This window comes from Acomys minous (genome assembly GCF_964271855.1).
Source record: "Acomys minous genome assembly, chromosome: 20".
Classification (NCBI taxonomy): Eukaryota; Metazoa; Chordata; class Mammalia; order Rodentia; family Muridae; genus Acomys; species Acomys minous.
Window position 1 is genome coordinate 18,162,948 of NC_140502.1, and position 20,395 is coordinate 18,183,342.

The following is a 20,395-nucleotide window of genomic DNA, read 5'->3' on the forward strand; positions in this document are numbered from 1 at the left end:
GGCTCCCCAACTCCCTTAGGAGAAAAAGCCAAACTCTTTTCTGATGAGAAGCCGTGACTAGTCTAGCCGCCAGCAACATCTCCAGACCCCACTGCTCCCTTTAGACCCCAAGTGTTGTGTAACTTCCTAGTCTAGCTTAAGTCCTTCCCAGGCTAGACACAAACACTTAAGTGCTTTTAGGCTGTGTGGCAGCCTGACCCTTGACCCCTGACCCTCCCCCCCTTACCTCCACCCCAACCAACAATCACCCTGGTACCTTGTCCTTTTTACATATAAGGGCACTGAAATTCACAGGTTGAAAAATCACACTGCAAGTGGGAATCTGAACCTAGTTTCTTTCTTTTCTTTTTCTTTCTTTCTTTTTTTTTGGGGGGGGGGCAGGTTTTCTCTATGTAGCGCCCTGGTGGTCCTGGACTCCCTTTGTAGACCAGGCTGGGCCTTGAACTCACAGGGATCCACCTGCCTCTGTCTCGCAGAGTGCTGGGATTACAAGTGTGGACCACTGCACGGGGCTTTGAATCTAATTTCTAGGCACAGTACCTATATGACTGCCTCTGTCAGGGCCGGTGGGATCATGTAGGATAGTGACTTTTCTTTTGTTTGTTTGTTTGGTTTTTGGTTTTTTTTTTTTTTTTTTTTTTTTTTTTTTTTGAGACAGGGTTTCTCTGTGTAGCCTTGGCTGTCCTGGACTCGCTTTGTAGACCAGGCTGGCCTTGAACTCACAGCGATCCGCCTGCCTATGCCTCCCGAGTGCTGGGATTAAAGGCGTGCGCCACCACGCCCAGCTTGGTTTTTGGGTTTTTTGAGACAGGGTTTCTCTGTGCCTTAGCTGTCCTGGACTCAGGCTGACCTTTAACTGATAGTAATTTGCCTGCCTCTGCCTCCTGAGTGCTGGGATTAAAGGCGTGTGCCACCACACCTGGCTCTTTTTTTCTTTTCTTTCTTTCTTTCTTTCTTTCTTTTTTAAAGGCAGTTATCTGCTCTAATAGATCTGAATCCAGCTAAGACTTCCCCTGAGGCTGTATGACCTTGGGCAAGTCACCTTCCTGTCTATTATTTCCTCTTTACAGGAGAGGAAGCCATGACTAGGGCAGCATACAAGTGTAGAAGAGCTTTAAGAGAACCCTGGCCTGGTGGCTCACACTTGTAGTCCCAGCAAGGCTGAGGAGGAGGACTGCCATGAGTTTTGAGGCCAGCAGGGCAGCCTGGATGGTTATAGTGTAAGACCCTCTCTCTCTCTCTCCTCTCCTCTCCTCTCTTCTCTCTCTCCTCCCCCCCTCCCACCCCCCTCTTCTCACCTAACGGAACAAAAAGTCCATATGAGTTACGGTGTTTAACTGAGAGCCAGACAAACATATGCTCCATATAGTGTACCTTACAGGACAACAGAGTGAATAAAGCTGGAACGAAGAAAGGAGTTTAGGGGGTTCAGGAGGTCCTTGTCCAACTGGGGGAGGCAACAACGGCTTCCCGGAGGAGTGTTAGAACCGAAACTTGAAGTAGGACTCAAGCAAACCAGAGCAGAGGAGGAAGGACTAATTTTTTTTTTTTTTTTTTTTTTGGACAGGGTCCTACGTAGCCTCGGCTGGCCTTAAACTCAGTGTGTAGCTGGGGACCACCTTGAACTGCCTTCAGCTAGGGCACACTGGCATTACAGGTCCCGGCCACTGCACTCATTTTTATGTGACTCCGGGGATGGAACCCAAGGGCCTCCAAGCACGCTAGGCAGTCATTCTGCTAACTGAAGCACATCCTCAGGAAAGACACTTAAAGCAGAAGGCACCGCGTGTGCAGCAACTTGAAAGTGGTTTTCTTGCCTGGGTTCCTGTGTGGAACATGGGAGAGAGAGAGAGGGAGAGAGGGAGCGAGAGAGAGAGAGAGAGAGAGAGAGAGAGAGAGAGAGAGAGAGAGAGAGGGAAAAGAGTGACACGTACAGACACACCCTCCTACACAGGAGTCTTCAGACTCACAATCTCCCACACAGACACACACACACACTTTTGGAGTCACTGTGCTAAACAGTCCCACACACATATGCAGTATCACAACTTCACACAGACATTTAAAAAAAAAATCTCAGTGCCATGCTGGAGATGTCGATCAAAAAAAAAAATTTTTTTTTTTTTTGTTTTGTTTTTCAAGACAGGGTTTCTCTGTGTAATCTTGGCTATCCTGGACTCGCTTTGTAGACCAGGCTGATCTCGAACTTAAAGAAATCCTTCTGCCTCTGCCTCCGGAGTGCTGGGATTAAAGGTAGAATTGGTAGAACCTTTGACTGGCTCCTGGGTTCAGTCCTCAGGACCGAATAAAACCGGTGTGGTGAAGCCTGCCTGTAATCCCAGCACTCGGGAGATAGAGGCGGCATGATCAGTTGTTCTTGGCTGCATAGTGAGTTAAAGGCCGGCCAGGGATATGTAAGACCTTGCATTAAACAAACAAACATAAACAGACCCCACAGGCTACAGAGAAGCATCAGCAAATAGAGATGCCAACACCAAGCCTGAGGGCCTGAGATTTTGATGCTCAGGACCCAACTCCTACAAGATGTCCTTTGATGTCCCACATGTATGGCATGCATGCACACCCCAACTCAGCGCACACAAAACAAATAAAAGGAAAAGGAAAACCACGATTCAAAAATGTACACAAGTAAGCCGGGAGCTGTGAGATTCCCCAGCACTCTGGGAGGCAGAGGCAGGTGGATCACTGTGAGTTTGAGGCCAGCCTGGTCTACAAAGCGAGTCCAAGACAGCTAAGGCTACACAGAGAAACCCTGTCTCAAAAAACCAAAAAACAAGGCTACACAAATAATGGACATGTAGAAGGAATCATGCATCTTCCCAACACAGAAGTATTACACAAAGACCCACATGTTTACCCAAAATAACAATATCAGCATACAAACAGACCCATGCTCCAACACACACACACACACACACACACACACACACACACACACACACACTCATAAAATAATATGGAAGCCAAATGTGGTGGTGCAACCCTGCACTGAAGAGGTGGAGGCAGCTGGGCGTGGTGGCTCACACCTTTAATCCCAGCACTTGGGAGGCAGAGGCAGGCGGATCGTTGTGAGTTCAAGGCCAGCCTGGTCTACAACGTAAGTCCAGGACAGTCAGGGTTACACAGAGAAACCCTGTCTCAAAAACAAAACAAAACAAAACAAAACAAAACACAACAACAACAACAAAGAGGTGGAGGCAGAAGGATCAAAGCTGAAGGTCATCCTTGGCTACATCGTGAGTTTGCGGCTAGCCTGGCCTACAATAGGCTCTGTCTCATGTTCCACAAACAAGCAAGGAATATCAGGTACACAATACACCCACAACCGCCAAAGCCACCCCACAGATGAGCCAGCACACGTTCTCTCTGGTGCCTACCAAGGCGAGGTCTTTATGGTGGTTTTGGAGACAGACATTTGTGGGTTTCTGGGCCAAGCTATGACTGGGCCATGTCCTTCCCTCTCTCCTAGGCCAGGACAGTAGCTTCCATGGAAGGTCCATAACACCGATGAGGGGAGAGAGGGTTCAGGATAGCACCTGGACAGGCCGCCACTTGACAAGACAAATTGAGTAGTGCCTTTCAGAGAGGGGTAAACAGGGGGGAAGAGAGAGGGGAACTTTTTCCTGTGGAAGACCAACAATAGCACCATTGTAGAAGGGGAGGCTGGGGGTTAGGAAGACGCATAGCTAGTGGGAGCCAATGGAGGGGTCCTGCCCTCTTTCCCCACCCCCAAGAAATGCAGATAGGGCTGTGCGTGTGCCTGTGCGGCTGAATTAGTGATTCCCCTCTGGGGAGGGGAGCAGTGCCCCAGGTCCCTAGTACAGGTTAAATGCATGCCTGAAGGCTTGGGGTGGGTGTGAAAGAGATTTGAGGGTAGAGCATTTTTAAGGCCATGAGACTGAAGGGACTTGAGCGTGAAATTCATGAACATGAACAGAGGATCCGGGATGGGAAGACTTGAAGGCTATAGAAAGAACTGAGGGCCCCGGGCGGCGGTGGCGCACGCCTTTAACCCCAGCACTCGGGAGGCAGAGGCAGGCGGATTGCTGTGAGTTCGAGACCAGCCTGTTCTACAAAGCGAGTCCAGGACAGCCAAGGCTACACAGAGAAACCCTGTCTCAAAAAACAAAAAACAAAACAGAAAAGGAAAGAACTGAGACAAGTTCCTGGAGGGCTGGGAAGCCCAGGATGGAGCTAGGAGGATTAGCCTTGGAGCCAGGGAGTCAAAGAGGTGTGAGATCTTAGGTCAAGGGAGTCTACGTGACGAGGTCTAGATTCTACAATAAGAACCATCCGGAGGCTGCACTCTAGAACCGGAAGTAGGATCGGAAGCCAGAGGCGGCTGGAAAGGATGAGGCCTAGAGCCCCAGTGATTCCTGAGTAGTGACAGAATTAGAAAAAGCCTAGGGCAGGGGATGTGTCTCAGTTGGTAGAGTGCTAGTTTGTCCTGGGCAAAGCTGGGTTTCCTTCTTGGCAACACACTGAAGAGTGAGCACGCTGGTGAGTGCTCTGAATCCCAGCACTCGAGAGGTGGAGGGTCATTCTTGGCTACATAGTAAGTTGGATGCTAGCCTGAGCTACATGAGACCCTACCTCCTCCTCCCTGGGGGGAAAAAAAAAAAGCCCACACCAAATTCTAGAATCCACAGGGATTTTAGAATCTTAAAATCTAGAATTAGGGGTGGGGAAAAAAAATCTAGGTTTGGAACTAGAGAAATATATAAGGCAAGATATTATCAGTTGGTTTCTTTGGTTTTTTTTGTTTTTTGTTTTTTCAAGACAGGGTTTCTCTGTGTAGCCCTGGCTGTCCTGGACTCACTTTGTAGACCAGGCTGGCCTCGAACTCACAGTGATCCGGCTGCCTCTGCCTCCCGAGTGCTGGGAGTAAAGGCGTGCGCCACCACCACCCGGCCTTGAAATCTAGAATTCAAGAGAAGGGGCACATGGTGTCTGGCTTCAGAAGGGCCAGATCCCCGTTCAAGACATAAATCTCGCTTTTCCCCTCCCTACTGGGGGAAAGCAATTCTTGAATTCTTGACTGCAGACACCTAAACATCATGAGGGTTGGAACCAAGATGATCTAGGAATGAGGTCTGGATCTGAAACCAAATACCTTACAGGTCAGGAAGACTGGAACCAATAGGAAGCTGGGGGTTGTGGGATCCAGAAACAGGAATCATCAACAGTAACATCAGCTGGGCTCAGTCTCAAAGGCCTGCAATTCCCAGCTCCTTGGGAGGCTAAGGCAGGAGAATGGGAGTTCACGGCCTGCCTAGGCTTACAGTGTTGAGTTCAAGGTTAGTCTGAGAAAGCGATAAAGATTCTGTCTCAAAATAAAAAAAAAAGAAAGAAAGAAAAGACTGAGGAGGGGCTGGAGAGATGGCTCAGTGGTTAAGAGCCCTGACTGCTCTTCCAGAGTTCGTGAGTTCAGTTCCCAGCAACCATGTGGTGACTCACAACCATCTATAGTGTGATCTGATGCCCTCCTGTGGCCTGCAGATGTACATGCAGGCAGAGCGCTGTCTACATAATAACAAATAAATCAATCTTTAAAAAAAAATCCTACCAAGGAACTCCTGCCTGTGATAAACAGCTATAGCAAAGTGGCTGGATACAAAATCTACTAAAGAAGAAGAAGAAGAAGAAGAGGAGGAGGAGGAGGAGGAGGAGGAGGAGAAGGAAGAAGAAGAAGAAGAAGAAGAAGAAGAAGAAGAAGAAGAAGAAGAAGAAGAAGAAGAAGAAGAAAAGACTGAGGATTTAACTCAGCAGTAGAGTGCTTGCTTAGCATGTGCAAGGCTCTGGACTTTAGTCCTCGGTACCACACACAGACACACACACACACACACACACACACACACACACACACACACACACTCACAAGCACTTTGCAGTGACAGGGAACAGAGGACCTGAGAACCAGAGGAAATTACAGAATGAATTCTGAAGCCAGAGGATTCTGGTGGTTGTGGGCTTTAGAGCCAGAGAGCCTTATGGATGACTTAATTCAAACCCCCGCTTTAAACCAGCAGAATCCGGGGGTTGTGAGAGCCTGCCAAGAAAGAGCTGAGACTGTGAGATCTGGAAATTAGAGGGGTTTGAAGAAACTGAGGTCTGTAGCAAACCATGTCAGAGGTGATGGAGTCTAGAGCCTGGGGGAGGTCAAGCATAGCACAGTCTAGAACCAGGATGAGCCCAAGATGGCTAGTGGTCATATAGTCTGCAACCAGTGAAGACCAGGGGCAGCACAGCCTAGAATCAAAGAAGATCATGGGCTGTATAGTCTAGAACAGCAGTTCTCAATTGGCAGATTGTGACCCCTTTGGGGATTGCATATCAGATTTTACATTATGATTCATAGTAGAAGCAAAATTACAGTTATGCAGTGGTAATGAAATAATTTTACAGTGGGGGGGGGTCACCACAACATGAGGAGCTGTATTAAAGGGTTGCAGCATTAGGAAGCTTGAGAAACACAGAAGGCCAGAGGGGCCTATGGTCTAGAATTAGAGAAAAGGCTAGAAAAGTGGCACGGTCTAGAACCACAGCAGGGTCACAAAGCATGCGGTCCAGAATCAGGCAAGAGTCTGGAGAACATACAGACTAGAACCAGAGGTCAGAGGTCACACAGTCTAGAACCAAAGGCAGTTATAACATATTTTAGAACCGTGGTAGCCAGAGACCACAGTGTCTAGGACAAGGGAAGGCCAGGTTCATAAGCCTAGAACTCGAGAAGACTGCTGGTGACATAGTCCAGAGCCCAAAGAGGGTCACAGGCCTCACAGTCTAGAAACAGAAAAAGATGGAGTCGAAGAGCTATGGAAAAGCCAAGGGTTGTATGTTTTAGAACCAGAAAAGCAGAGAATCTAGACCCAGAGAGCCCACAGGCCTCCAGAACCAGGGAAGACCCAAGGGCACAAAATCTAGAACCAACAAAGATCAGGGGCTGCATGCAAGGAAGGTCCTGGGTCTTGTTGTCCAGAATCAGGGAAGAGAGAAAGTGGTATAGCCTAGGATGAGGGAAGGCCAGGGGTTGTGTGGTCTAAAAACAGTGAAGGCGGGCGTCAAGCATCCTAGGTCCAGAGGTCTGAGGTTACCGGTCTGTTGAGTGGAGGAAGTTGCTGGCTCCCCCTCAAATAGGAAGATGACAAATGCAATCATTACTGAGGCAGGGCCGGGCCTCGCAAGAAGCCAGAGGCAAAAAGGGCAGGCCGAGCTGGGAGGCTGAGACTCTGCAAGTTGCTTGGGGTGAGATCTGGCTCAGAGTCTCCCTGCAGTTGTCACCGAGGAAGGCAAAGATCGGAGTCCCACATTGCTGTGGACCCTGTGCAATTCAGAGTGACTGACCACCTTGTTGTGAAGAGGACAAAGAGAAGTGAAAAAGAGGGATGGGGGTGGGGTGATGTAAGTGTGATTACAGTTGTCCAAGCTCCATAAAACCAGGATCAGAGACAGATCCCTGACCCCCCCATCCCCTCATCTCCCCAAATAAAGCAAAGAGAGTCAGAGAAAGGGCTGGTGAGGTAACCAATTATGGAGAACCCGGAAGGAAGTCCTGAGGAGGTAGAGGGGGGGTCCCACACCCCCTCCCGGAGGTCACTGAGCTGAAAGCACCTAAGAAGCCTCCAACTAGGTGAAGGCAGACGGTTGGGGCGGGGGGGAGGCAACTGAGGTAGGACTGAGGCTGGCTTGGGGGGGGCGCACTCAGAGGAGAGAGGCCCCATCCTGGGTGTGGGCTGCCGGTGTGGAGTGTGGCTGAGTTCTTTCTGGGGTAGAAGAAGGGAGCCGAGAGAAGGGCTGACTCAGTGGGCCTGGGCTAAGCCTGCTGCTGGTGGAAAGTGGTTCTTGGCTTGCATAGTTTCCTCACGCTGGTAGAGAGCGAGCAGCGAGGGAGCTAGGCCTGCAGAGAGAGGAAAGACCAATCAGGAGAGAATTAGCACCCATATATGCACTTGCATCTAAAAGCAGGAAGGCAGGCTGGCAAGGTGGCTCAGTGGGTAGAGAGGCGCTTGCTGCAAACCCTGACAATCTGAGTTCGAGCCCCAGAGCGCCCCACCTGAGGCTTCAAGGAAAGCCAAGGCTTTTGGTGGCTGCAGGAGGATGATCACCATATAAAAAGACAACCGCCTGGAAAGGTTACAGAACCAGCACAGCCCCTCCCCCACCCCGCGCAGCTGCAAGGGGGAGGTGTTTTTGTTTCTTGAGCGGGTACTATGTGAATTCTGCCCATGCAGTGCCTCCACAATTCATTTCTCCAAACAGGCCCTCCGCGTGAGAACTGCAGTCATAGGTCCCCACGTACGCATAGGGGGGAGCCGAGGTTCCACAAGCAGCCGTCCCAAAGCCACATGGCTTGGGAATTGCCCTGTGGAGTTATTTCAACTTGGCCAAGTTCCGAAGTGGAGCCCTGTCTGGGTCCAGGAGACCTTGGCTTCCACCCCAAGGGGTAGCCTTGGTAAGTTCTTACCCTCCTTAAGGTCTCTCTTTCTCTCCACAGGGCTGTGGGCACTCTTTGCATTGGATAGTTTTGTGTCACCTTGACGCAAGCTAGAGCCACCTGACAGTAGGGAACCTCTCTTGAGAGAAATGCCTCCATAAGACTGGGCTGTAGGCAGACCTGGAGGGCATTTTCTCAATTAGTGATTGATGGGGAAGAGGCCAGCCCAGTGTGGGTGGGGCCATCCCTGGGCTGGGCAGCGGGGCGGGGGTCCTGAGTTGTAGAAGAAAGCAGGCTGAGCAAGCCAGGAGAAGCAAGCCAGTAAGCAGCAGCACCCCTCCATGGCCTCTGCGTCAGTTCCTGCCTCCAGGTTCCTTTTTGCCTTGCCTTCCCTCAGTGATGGGGAGTGAACGTGTAAGTGAAATAAACCCTTTCCTCTCCAACTTGCTTTTGCTCATGGTGTTTTATCACAGAAAAAACAAAACAAAACAAAACAAAAAACCCTAACTAGGGGGCTGGAGAGATGGCTCAGAGGTTAAGGGCACTGACTGCTCTTCCAGAGGTCCTGAGTTCAATTCCCAGCAACCACATGGTGGCTCACAACCATCTATAATGAGATCTGGTGCCCTCTGGTATATTAAATAAATAAATAAATAAATCTTAAAAAAAAAAACACCCTAACTACGTTGCTCTCCTTCACCCTCCTCTAAGGCGGCCCCGTCCTTCTCTCAATCATTTATGGAACCATCAGGGAGGAAGCAGCCTGAAGCTTCTGTATACCCAGGCTGTATGACTCACCCAAGGACTCACGCGAATCCAGCAGTGGGGTCCTGGGATCCTGCTGGTTCCCTGGGAGTTGTCGACCTTGCAGGAGGAAACTCTGGGGAGTGAGGGAGACAAGAGTTGTCACCATTGCCATCATCAATCAGGGTTCAGTATCAGTGTGTCACCGTTAATGTCATCATCAGTACCACGACCACCATCATCATCATCATCATCATCATCATCGGCCTCATTGTCCCATTAGCTCTGTTGGCATCAGCATTTCAACTCTATCAGCAGCACCAACACCACAACTATCGTCACCACCATCATTACCATCATCATCATCATCGTCTTTGTTACCATTATTAAAATCAACATCATCAGCATCCTTTTTTTAAAAGAGCTATTTGTTTATTATTATGTATACAGTGCTCTGCCTGCATGTACTCCTGCAAGCCAGAAGAGGACGCCAGATCACATTACAGATGGCTGTGAGCCACCATGTGGTTGCTGGGAATTGAACTCAGGACCTTCGGAAGAGCAGGCGGCGCTCTTAACCACTGAGCCATCTCTCCAGCCCATCATCAGCATCCTTAACATCATAAACTCCATTGTTCTTGTTGTCATCATCATAGTCATCATCATCACCACCACCATCATCATCACTACCACAACGACCACCACCACCACCATTATCATCATCACCATCATCATCATCAAATTTCCTACAAGACAGTATGGTGCAGTGGTTCATCGGAGTCTGGTGGGTACCAGTCATTTGAGAGACTTTGGGAGAAATCACTGTTCTGGGCATCCTCTGGGTGGTCCTTCCTCCTTTCTTTGCCTCTTGTGCCCCAGTACGCTGAGCTCACTACTGCACAATTGTGCTATGTTTTTCCTGCTGGATTCGGCAGACAAGGGGCGACCCGTGCAGGTGGGAAGAAGAAGGCAGCATTCTACCTGCTTCCCTGTTGGCCTGCTGTGGGTTGGCTGAGGAACATTCTGGAAGGTGCTAGCCCAGAATGGCGAGGGGTAGTCCCTGCTGCAATGCCACGGCAGCCCTCTGGACCACACACGCTGTACTCACACCATCGACCTTGCCACCGGTAAATTCCTCTCAGCAGCCCACCTAAGCGTGCTATCTAGGCTGACTGATAATGGCGGTTTTAATTCTCCCATGTAATTGTCTCACCACAGTCATATTTATTATCATCATTAGTAAATACTACCGAGCTGTACTCTCGAGGATTAAATAAGTTAATCAGCACACAGTAAATGTGAGTTACTGGTGTTATTGGCCACGCCCTTCACATTCAACTAGTTCTTGCTGCTGAGAAAGTCTGTGGGAGACAGGGAGGCATTGTGGAAGTCATATAAGCCGGGGGGGGGGCTTTAATAAATAAGCCAGGCAGCACTTGGGAGGCAGAGGCAGGCAGATCGCTGTGAATTTGAGGCCAGCCTGGTCTACAAAGTGAGTCCAGGACAGCCAAGGCTACACAGAGACCCTGTCTCGAAAAACCAAAAAAAGAAAAAAGAAATAAGCCAGGGCTGGAGAGATGGCTCAGTGGTTAAGAGCACTGGCCGTTCTTCCAGACGTCCTGAGTTCAATTCCCAGCAACCATATGGTGGCTCGTGTGACGAACTGCCTCACTCCCCTCGACCTACTCCATGGCTCTTCTTGGCATTAGCCATGGATTTGCAAAGTCATTTCATGCCCATTGGCAGCCCTTAGAGGATCAAGGTCCTGTCTCTAGCTGGACCATTGATCTCCCATCTGACCTTCAGCCAGCCCCTGGCCCTGGATGGTTTTCCCGTTTTATAAAACAGGAGGTTTGAAATCTGCTGGCTACAAGAGGGTTGGAGAAGCCCTCCCCTCCCCCGCCGGCCACCACAACCCCAAGTCTATAAACCTACCAGGCTGAGGGGAGGCAGCAGGAGGCTTCCAGGTTCTAGTCTGGGGGTCCGCTTGGGGGGCTTGGTTTCCAGCAGCTCCACCCCTTTGTCCTCTGTGCTCTGGGCCAAGGCCCTGTAGAGAAACAGGCAAGGCTCTCCCAGCACAGCAAACCCAGGCAGGGGTGGGGCACCTGTGTCTCGGACGCCAATGATGCCCTTCCCCGCACACCTGTTGATTCCTTTACACGCATGCCTACCAGTCCCCCCGTCCACCTACCGAGCGTCCTCTCATTCATCTGCACGGCGGGACCTGTCACTTTCTTCGCAATGAACCTGCCCCACCCTGTTTCCCTCCTACCCCTGCCTGTCCATCCACTCGCCCATCTCTCCATTCTGTTCCCCAGCTACTCACTCGCTCCATTCATCCAGCCGCTCACCCGTTCACTCGTGAAAGCTTTTATTCAATTGCTCACTCATCCAGCATTCTGTCCTCTTACTCATCCCTCTGGTGGTCCATCTATCCCTCCATTCACCCATCTGATTCGTGCATTCTTTGAAGATCCGTGTGGACATCCATTCATCTATCCAGGGAGCCCTTCCATTTATCCACCTGCCCACTCATCCAGCTAACCTCCCCTTCACCTTCCAGCCCCCATCCACTTATCTATTGATACTTTTTTTTTTTTTTGGCCTTTTTTTTTTTTTTTTTGGTTTTTCGAGACAGGGTTTCTCTGTGTAGCCTTGACTGTCCTGGACTCACTTTGTAGACCAGGCTGGCCTCGAACTCACAGCGATCCGCCTGCCTCTGCCTCCCGAGTGGTGGGATTAAAGGCGTGCGCCACCACGCCCAGCTTTTTTTGGGCTTTTTGAGACAGGGTTTCTCTGTATATCCCTGGCTGTCCTGGACTCGCTTTGTAGACCAGGCTGGCCTCGAACTCACAGTGATCCGCCTGCCTCTGCCTCCCAAGTGCTAGGATTAAAGGCGTGCGCCACCACGCCCGGCTATTGATACTTTTTAATCTACCCATTCATCCATTTACCATTTGCCTACCCACCTGCCCATTCACTAAGTCTCCCCCCCATCTTTCTAATTACCCATCTATCCATGCACCTCCTCACAGTGACAATAGTGCTCAGCACTAGAGAACTTGCCAAGAACCCATCAGTGAGGGGGATAGGAGTATGGCTTAATAGTTGAACACCTACCTAGAGTCTCCTAGTGAGTGGCTGAGTTATGTCACCTTAAACATGTGACTGAAGGTCTCTGAACTTGTGGATTCTAGGTAAGCGCTCTACCACTGAGCCACGCCCCCAGCCCCTCACTGGGGGATTCTAGGCAGGGGCTCTACCACTGAGCCACACCCCCCAGCCCCTCACTGGGGGATCCTAGGCAGGGGCTCTACCACTGAGCCACACCCCCCAGCCCCTCACTGGGGGATCCTAGGCAGGGGCTCTACCACTGAGCCACACCCCCAGCTCCTCACTGGGGGATCCTAGGCAGGGGCTCTACCACTAAGCTACGCCCCCAGTTCCTCACTGGGGGATTCTAGGTAGGGGCTCTACCACCGAACCATACACCCAGCCCCTCCCTGGGGGATTCTAGGCAGGGGTTCTACCACTGAGCCACGCCCCCAGTTCCTCACTGGGGGATTCTAGGCAGGGGCTCTACCACTGAGCCACACCCCAGCCCCTCACTGGGGGATTCTAGGCAGGGGCTCTACCACTGAGCCACGCCCCCAGCCCCTCACTGGGGGATTCTAGGCAGGGGCTCTACCACTGAGCCATGCCCCCAGCCCCTCACTGGGGGATTCTAGGCAGGGGCTCTACCACTGAGCCATGCCCCCAGTTCCTCACTGGGGGATCCTAGGCAAGATCTCTACTGTGGGGCTATATTTCCAGCCCCAATTTCTTCTCATTGTAACAAAACCAGTCACTAAGTCAGTCTGTCCTAATGCTGGACTCTTCACTGCCATGGGACTTGGGTAAAAGAGGAGAGCAGTGGAGGGGGCTCCAGTAGGGAGGCCAGCCAGGTAAAGGGCTACAGACCTGCCATATGCTGGGAGCATGGAGGGCCTGGCTGGAGAGATGGGGACTGGACACACCCTGAGGGATGGAGCTGATGCAGGGACATTCTAAAGATTTATTTATTTATTAACTATATAGTTTTTTGCTTGCATGTACATCTGCACACCAGAAGCAGGCACCAGATCTCATTATAGATGGTTGTGAGCCACCATGTGGTTGCTGGAAATTGAACTCAGGACCTTTGGAAGAGCAGGGCAGTGCTCTTAACCCCTGAGCCATCTCTCCAGCCCATGCAGGGACATGCTATATACCTGTGTTCTGTCTCCCTTTCGCTGTGTCTCACCTCTTCCGAGTTCCAGGCATCAAGGAGGCTGTGGGGGGATCCCTCCTGGAGGGGCTGGAACAGTTCAGTCGTGGGTCACTCCCCCAGCGGGGCAGCAGGGAGGGCTCAGGGAGGAGGGGCGACAGGCCATGGAAACTCCGAGCGCGGGGCCTGCGGGCCACCCTAGGAGGTCTGCGGTGGGCTCTGGGCAGTTGCTCGCTGGAGTTGAGCTGGAAGTCATCATCCATGGAGATGTAGGGAGCCAGCATCTCCAAGTCCAGAGTGTCAGGGTCCTGTAAGTGGGGCAGGAGGGAGTTTACAGCAGGACCCATGGCCTGGGGGTTTAGGGGGCGGTGTCCTAGGCTGGTTTCTGGGTGCTCACTCTTCTGAGGTGTTCGCCTGAAGGGTGAACCTTTTCTTTATCTCTCAAATGGGTACAAGGACTGTGGTAGTCAGTTCCCAAGGTGCCTCAGGATGCTCTCTGGGTACAGGCCCCTTCCAGAGAGCAGGTGGCCTGGGTATAAAAGGACATGACTCTGCCGTGTCTTTTGCCTTGAGCTGTAAGACAGGATAACTGTGATAGCTGTCATTTGTGTCACTGTTCGCCTCTGTGTGTCTCTCTCTTTCTGTGTCTTCGTGTCTCTGCCTCTGATCCTGTCTTTCTTTCTTTTTTCCTCTTTCTTTCTTTCTTTTTGTTTTTGTTTTTTGTTTTTTTTTTGAGACAGAATCTCTCTGTGTAGCCTTGGCTGTCCTGGACTCACTTTGTAGACCAGGCTGGCCTCGAACTCACAGAGATCCACCTGCCTCTGCCTCCCTAGTGCTGGGGTTAAAGGCGTGCGCCACCACCACCCGGCCTGTCCCTGTCTTTCTATTGCTTTGTTCTTTATCTCTTCTTCTCTCTGTATCTATTTCTATGTCTGTCTCTCGCTCTCTGCCAATCTCCCCTTGCTGTGTGTGTGTCTCTCTCCCCCTTCTTCATCTCTGTCTCCTCCTCTCTGCCCCCCATCCCCTCCTCCTCCTCCTCCTCCTCCTTTTGGAGTTTTGAAACAGGGTCTCTCTGTGTAACAGCCCTGGCTGTGCTGGACTCACTTTGTAGACTAGGCTGGTCTCAAACTCACAGAGATCCGCCTCCCATTGATCTGCCTGGGAGATTTGCTTCCCAAGTGCTGAGATTAAAGTCGTGCGCCACCACACCTGGCTGTCTCTGTCTCTTCTTAACTCATCTCTTCGTCTTGTCTCTCCCTCTCCTCATCTCTTTCCATCTTTCCTCTTCTTGTCTCTGGGTCTTTCCAAGTCTCTGTCTCTGTGTGGATGCTTGGTTCTGTGTCTCTTTCTCTGGCCCTGCCCCGTCTCATACCTTCACTGTCTCTATCATATTCTTTCTCTCTCTCTCTCTCCCTCTTTCTCTCTCCCTCCCCCCCCCCTCTTTCTCTTTTCTTGAGACAGGGTTTCTGTGTGGCCCTGGTTGTCCTGGAACTCACTCTGTAGACCAGGCTGGCCTTGAACTCAGAGATCTGCCTGCCTCTGCCTCCCAAGTGCTGGACTTAAAGGCGTGCGCCACCTTTTGCAAGGCCTGTCTCTCTTTATGTCTCCCTCTCTGCTCTTTTGTCTTCCTGTTCCCATCCCCATCCAATGAAACAGTGATCTATCTATCATCTATCTATCTATCTACCTATCTCTCTATCATCTGTCTGTCTCTCTATCTCTCTGTCATCTATCATCTATCTCTCTATCTGTCTATCTATCTATGTATCTATCATCTATCTACCTATCCATCCATCCATCCATCCATCCATCCATCCATGCCTTTATCCATCCAGCCACCCACACAAACATCCATCACCCATCCATCCTTTTATCTATCCCCGCATCCATCCAGCCTTCTGTAAAGCCAGATAAGCTGACCCCTCCACGCCGGTCCTCACCTGAGCTGTATCTTGATCCTTCTCGGAAGTCTTGTTTTTCCGGGCGGTGGAGAATCTGTGTGCATTCTCCAAGCCCGCAAGCAACTGATCTGGGAGATCAGCCTGGAGGGAAACAGAGCAGAGTCACCGAGTCTGAGGAGGAGCTGACAGGAAGAGCTTGGGCTGAGGCAGTGCTCTTAAGCTGGAGCTTGCACAGGCTCAGATGGCAATGCAAACCTTTGTGATTTATTTGTTTGCTTGTTTGTTTGTTTGTTTTTTTGAGACATTATCTCCTGCAGTTCAAGGTGTCACAATGCAGCTGAGGAGGATTTAGAACACTGGATCTTCCCCCGCCTCCAGTTCCCAAATTCTGGCATTACAGATGGTACCCCTTCATTCTGAGCTTATTTGTTTGTTTGTTTGTTTGTTTGTTATTTTAAGGCAGGGTCTGTGATGGTTAGCTGTTATTGTCAGCCTGCCACAACCTGGAGTCACCTAGGAAGAGAGATTATGCTGAGTTGGCCTGCGGATATGTAAGTGGGTGTTGTTCTTGTGGTAATTGAGGTAGGGGTTGGAGATATTGCTTGGTAGTTAAACTTTTTTTGTTGCTTTCCCAGAGGATCCAGGTTTGATTCCTAGCAGCCACGTGGTGGCTCAAAACCAGCCACAACTCCAGTTCTGGGGGATCTGATGCCCCATTCACACCTGCCACAGGAAGGCTGGGCGGTGGCGCACGCCTTTAATCCCAGCACTCGGGAGGCAGAGGCAGGCGGATCACTGTGAGTTCAAGGCCAGCCTGGTCTACAAAGTGAGCCCAGGATAGCCAAGGCTACAGAGAAATCCTGTCTCGAAAAACAAAACAAAACAGAAAAAAATTCAACTGCTACAGGTATCAGGCACACATCTGGTGCACACATACACATGCAGATCATACACACAATCACACTTTAAACTTAATTGATGTGAGAAGACCCCAGCTACTGTGGGTGACACCATTCCTTTGTCAGGGGTCCTGAACTGTATGATGGAGAAACGATTCTGTGCACAAGAGAGCAAACACCCACTCATTTCTCTCTGCCCTGACCGCGGATGTGGTGTGACCCATTGTCTCAAGCTCTTGTCACTGTGACCTCCTTGCAACGGTAAAATAAAACCTGGAACTGCAAGTCAAAATAAACCCTTTCTCTCCTGACACACACACACACACACACACACACACACACACACAGAGAGAGAGAGAGAGAGAGAGAGAGAGAGAGAGAGAGAGAGAAGAGAAGAGAAGAGAGAAAGAGCACTGCTAGAGAGAGCACACAAGCGTGCCCACAGGGTCCAGAAGAGGGTGCTGTTGGATCCTCCGGAGCTGGAATTAACAGGTGGTTATGCGCCACCCAGGATGGATGCTGGGAACCAAACTCTTGTGATCTTCCCGAGCAAGCACCCTTAACCACTGAGCCACCTCTCCAGGCCCCTTTGTCAGGACAGTTTGTCACAGCAACGAGGTCTCATTCCAGGCTGCTCTGGAGCTCACTATATAGCTAAGGCTGACCTTGAACTCTTAGGGGTTCAGTCTCCCAAACTACTGGTATTGCAGGTGTGCACCTCCATGCCTGGCTGTTTGATTTTTTGAGACAAGGTTTTGTTTTGTTTGTTTGTTTTTCGAGACAGTCTTTCTCCTTGCAGCCTTGGCTGTCCTGGACTCACTTCGTAGACCAGGCTGGCCTCGAACTCACAGCGATCCACCTGCCTCTGCCTCCCAAGTGCCACCACCGCCAGGCGAGACAAGGTTTTATTGTGTAGCTTAGGCTGTTCCTAAACGCATCCCTCCTGCCTCGGCTGCCCAAGTATGTGTCACTATATCTGTCTTGTAACCCGCGTCCTAGAGAAAGTCTATCTCCTCCCTAAGACGCAGAAATTGAGAACAGAGAACAGTAAGGTCTAAGCCAGAGGCCCCAAGCAGCACGGGGTTCTGCGTGCTCAGACAGGTGACAACTGTTTACCGGAAGAGGACTTCGGGATCTCCGTGTAGCTTGTGGGGTGCTGGGGGTGGCGGCTATGGGAGGCCCATCCAGGATGGGTGCCATAAGGCGGCGCAAGTCTGGACTACAGAACCGGCGAGGGTCAGCAGCCAGGGAGGCCTCGGTCAGGGCCGGAGGGTGCAGGAACGCCAGGATCCGGGGAGCAGGAGGGTCTGCAGGATGAACGGAACACAGCGGCGTGGTTACACAGGGCTGAAGGCCAGACACACCCGGTCCGGTTGGGCTAAGCCTAGAGGATGCTGGCGACCTTTACAGCAGCACACCAGGCTGGCCATTGCGTTTGCTGCTGGACAGGAGTAGCAAGCAGAAAGGCCTTATTCTGGGCCATTTCACAGCCAGGTTGCTGTGGGGTCCTTGGGGGGGTTGGGGTTGGGGTGGGGGTGGGGGTGGGGAGAAGGGCCCAGTGACTGCCCACAGCGCCTGGCCATTCAGTTCCTGGGTGTTGAGATTGACGACATAACCCCCACCTCAACGCCTTATCGCCTCCCCCCGCCCCCCACCCAAGGAGTAGGAAAGTGTGAGCTGCAGGGGACCACAGTGGGAGGAGGGGAAGGGGGACAGGAAACTCAAGCAATCATCTCACTGGTGGACATAAGGGGGGGAACTGGAGGGAGAAGCAGCATCCCCCTCTCCCCCCCCCCCCCCCCCCGCCTTCTCTCCCCCCCTCCCCCCCCCAGAGGAAGTCGGTGTGCTCTGGCTGGAGCAAGGGGAAGACAAGGGGAAGAGAGGCAGCAGACACGTCCACAGGGGGCCTGCTGAGCCCCTGTGAATGCCTTTGACCTTTCTTCTAGGAGTCTTAAGGACCCAATGGCCTGGACCCATACCTAGACCGTTGCCAGGGTTACCCTTCTGCGAGGAGGTACCCCGCTGAGGGGGTCTGCGAGTGTGTTGCTCTGTCTGTTCCAGGGACAGCACCACTCCCGTCTCTTCAACGCGGCTGGGAGGGGGGGGGGGGAGGGGCAAGGCAGAAAAAAGAGCGGGAGTCAGAGAGGGTCCTTTTTCGTGCCCCCACCCCCAGTTGCTTCCAGTGTCTTCTACAGAGGCCATTTCACCCAGGGGCTAAAGAGAATTTGCCAGACAACAAATTTCCCACACTGCAGTCTCACCAGGATTTATTTTGTTTTATTTGAGATGAGTCTCACGTAGCCCAGGCTGGCCTCAGCTAAGGGAGACTCAACCTGTATTGGTATTTATTTGTCGGTTTGTTTGTTTACTGTGCTGGGGATTGAACCTAGGAGCTCAAGCATGCTAGGCAAACTCACTTCTACTGAGCTACGCCCCTAGCTCCTCTAATGAGGTTGAAAGGAAATTATAAGCCTGGAGTGGTGGAGCCAACATACATTTTAGTACTTGCAAGGCCGAGGCAGGAAGTTTGAGAGTTACAGGGCTGGCTGGAACTGCCACTAGGAGACCCTGTCTGGACAAGACGAAACAGAACATAGCATAACACTCAGTGCCACTGCCTGTAACCTCAAGACTTGGGAGGCTGAGGCAAGGGGGTCAGGGGCTCAAGATTAGTCTTAGCTAATTTAGTGTTGATCTGGTCTATTAAAGACTGGGTTAGCCCGGCGTGGTGGCGCACGCCTTTAATCCCAGCACTTGGGAGGCAGAGGCAGGCGGATCGTTGTGAGTTTGAGGCCAGCCTGGTCTACAAAGTGAGTCCAGGACAGCCAAGGCTACACAGAGAAACCCTGCCTCGAAAAACCAAAAAAAAAAAAAAAAAAAAAAAAAAGACTCGGTTAAAAAAAAAAAAAGACTGTCTCCGAAAAAAAAAACTTAAAAAAAATTTAACATATTCTTCATTACATTTCCAAATATGAAGAACTCATAGCTATATTTCTATGAATAAGCATTTATTTAAGAAGTTTCTATTCATAGACAGCATCTTCCTCAAGGGAACGGGTTTATAAATAGACCCTTCTTCCCTCCCCCGCACCTTCCATCCCACAGTTTCTGGGGTCTGGAGTCAACCCAAACGCTGCCTGGGTAAACCGGCTTTGGGGGAGTGGGTCTGAGGTTGAGAACCGTGCATTCATTTGCATCTCATTAGCATAAGCCTCCCTGAACGCCGAACGCAGGTGCGGCCGGTGTTCTCAGGAGCTCATGGAGAAGTTAGTAGTAGAATCTTTACCCTCGCTAAACCTGCCCTGGAGACATCCGTGTAAGCCAGCTGCCTTTATCCCCTTGAAAGACGCAGTAGACACAGTGACACAGGCACACATTCGGTACACGCAGACACGGGGGAACGCCTGCTGACACCGAACACCCACAAAACCCCCTAAGCACTTGGTGTCATACATAATGCATACAGGCTACGTGAACCCGTTCATTTTTTTTCATCCTACGCACACCTCGCAGCTCACCTGCACCACCCAGGGCTTGATAGCAAGGGCTCTGAAGCCAGCAGCTTGGGTTCAAGTCTCAGCTCGGCCATTTCTGAGCCGTGTGGGTCACGGGCTCGGGACTGCTGTCCTCCCACTGAGCTAACGCCCCCCCCCCCCCCCCCCCGCCAGCTGTTCTCTCCCACGCAGGAGCTCGACCCCAGCCGTTCCTCCAGCCCCTCACTGGGCCACTCGAAGCAGGAGCTCTAATCCAGATGTTACTGATCTGAATTACTAAAAATAAAAAACACGCAGCAGGGGAACATGTTGGCAAGCGTGCGGACCCCGGCGATTCCCATAGGCTGCTGAAGGGAATGCAAAAATGGCGCGGCACTGCGGAAACGGTTTGTCAGCCCCTTAGAACGTTAAACTGTATGGAAGGGTACGATACCCCCCCCCCCCATTCCACTCCTGGATGTTTATGCAGGAGAAATGAAAATGTGCATTCTCACAAAATCTCAAATGGGAATGTTTACACTGGCTGTTTGTGTAAGTCCCCAAAATAGGAAACAGCCAAAGTCCCCCGGCCAGCCAATGCATGGATGGTCTATTTTCTCCAGTGGCTACTCGTCAGCATGGGAAAGGAACTGTTGGTTTGGACCGAGTGGCTCCTG

General features: G+C 51.2%; 1 protein-coding gene across 3 annotated transcripts in view; it reads right to left on the reverse strand.

The window, feature by feature from the left end:
* Positions 1–5,690: 5,690 nt before the first annotated feature.
* HIF3A (hypoxia inducible factor 3 subunit alpha) overlaps positions 5,691–20,395 on the reverse strand; it is a 31,063-nt gene continuing 16,358 nt past the window's right edge. For all 3 annotated transcript variants that reach the window (XM_084770755.1, XM_084770754.1, XM_084770756.1), the window contains 7 exons: positions 18,225–18,337; positions 17,362–17,552; positions 15,386–15,487; positions 13,482–13,753; positions 11,135–11,246; positions 9,254–9,335; positions 5,691–7,918 (listed from right to left, as the gene is read on the reverse strand). In XM_084770755.1, the coding sequence (XP_084626881.1) occupies positions 7,821–7,918; positions 9,254–9,335; positions 11,135–11,246; positions 13,482–13,753; positions 15,386–15,487; positions 17,362–17,552; positions 18,225–18,337 (970 nt within the window). In that variant the 3' untranslated portion in view covers positions 5,691–7,820. The remainder of the gene's footprint in view (positions 7,919–9,253; positions 9,336–11,134; positions 11,247–13,481; positions 13,754–15,385; positions 15,488–17,361; positions 17,553–18,224; positions 18,338–20,395) is intronic.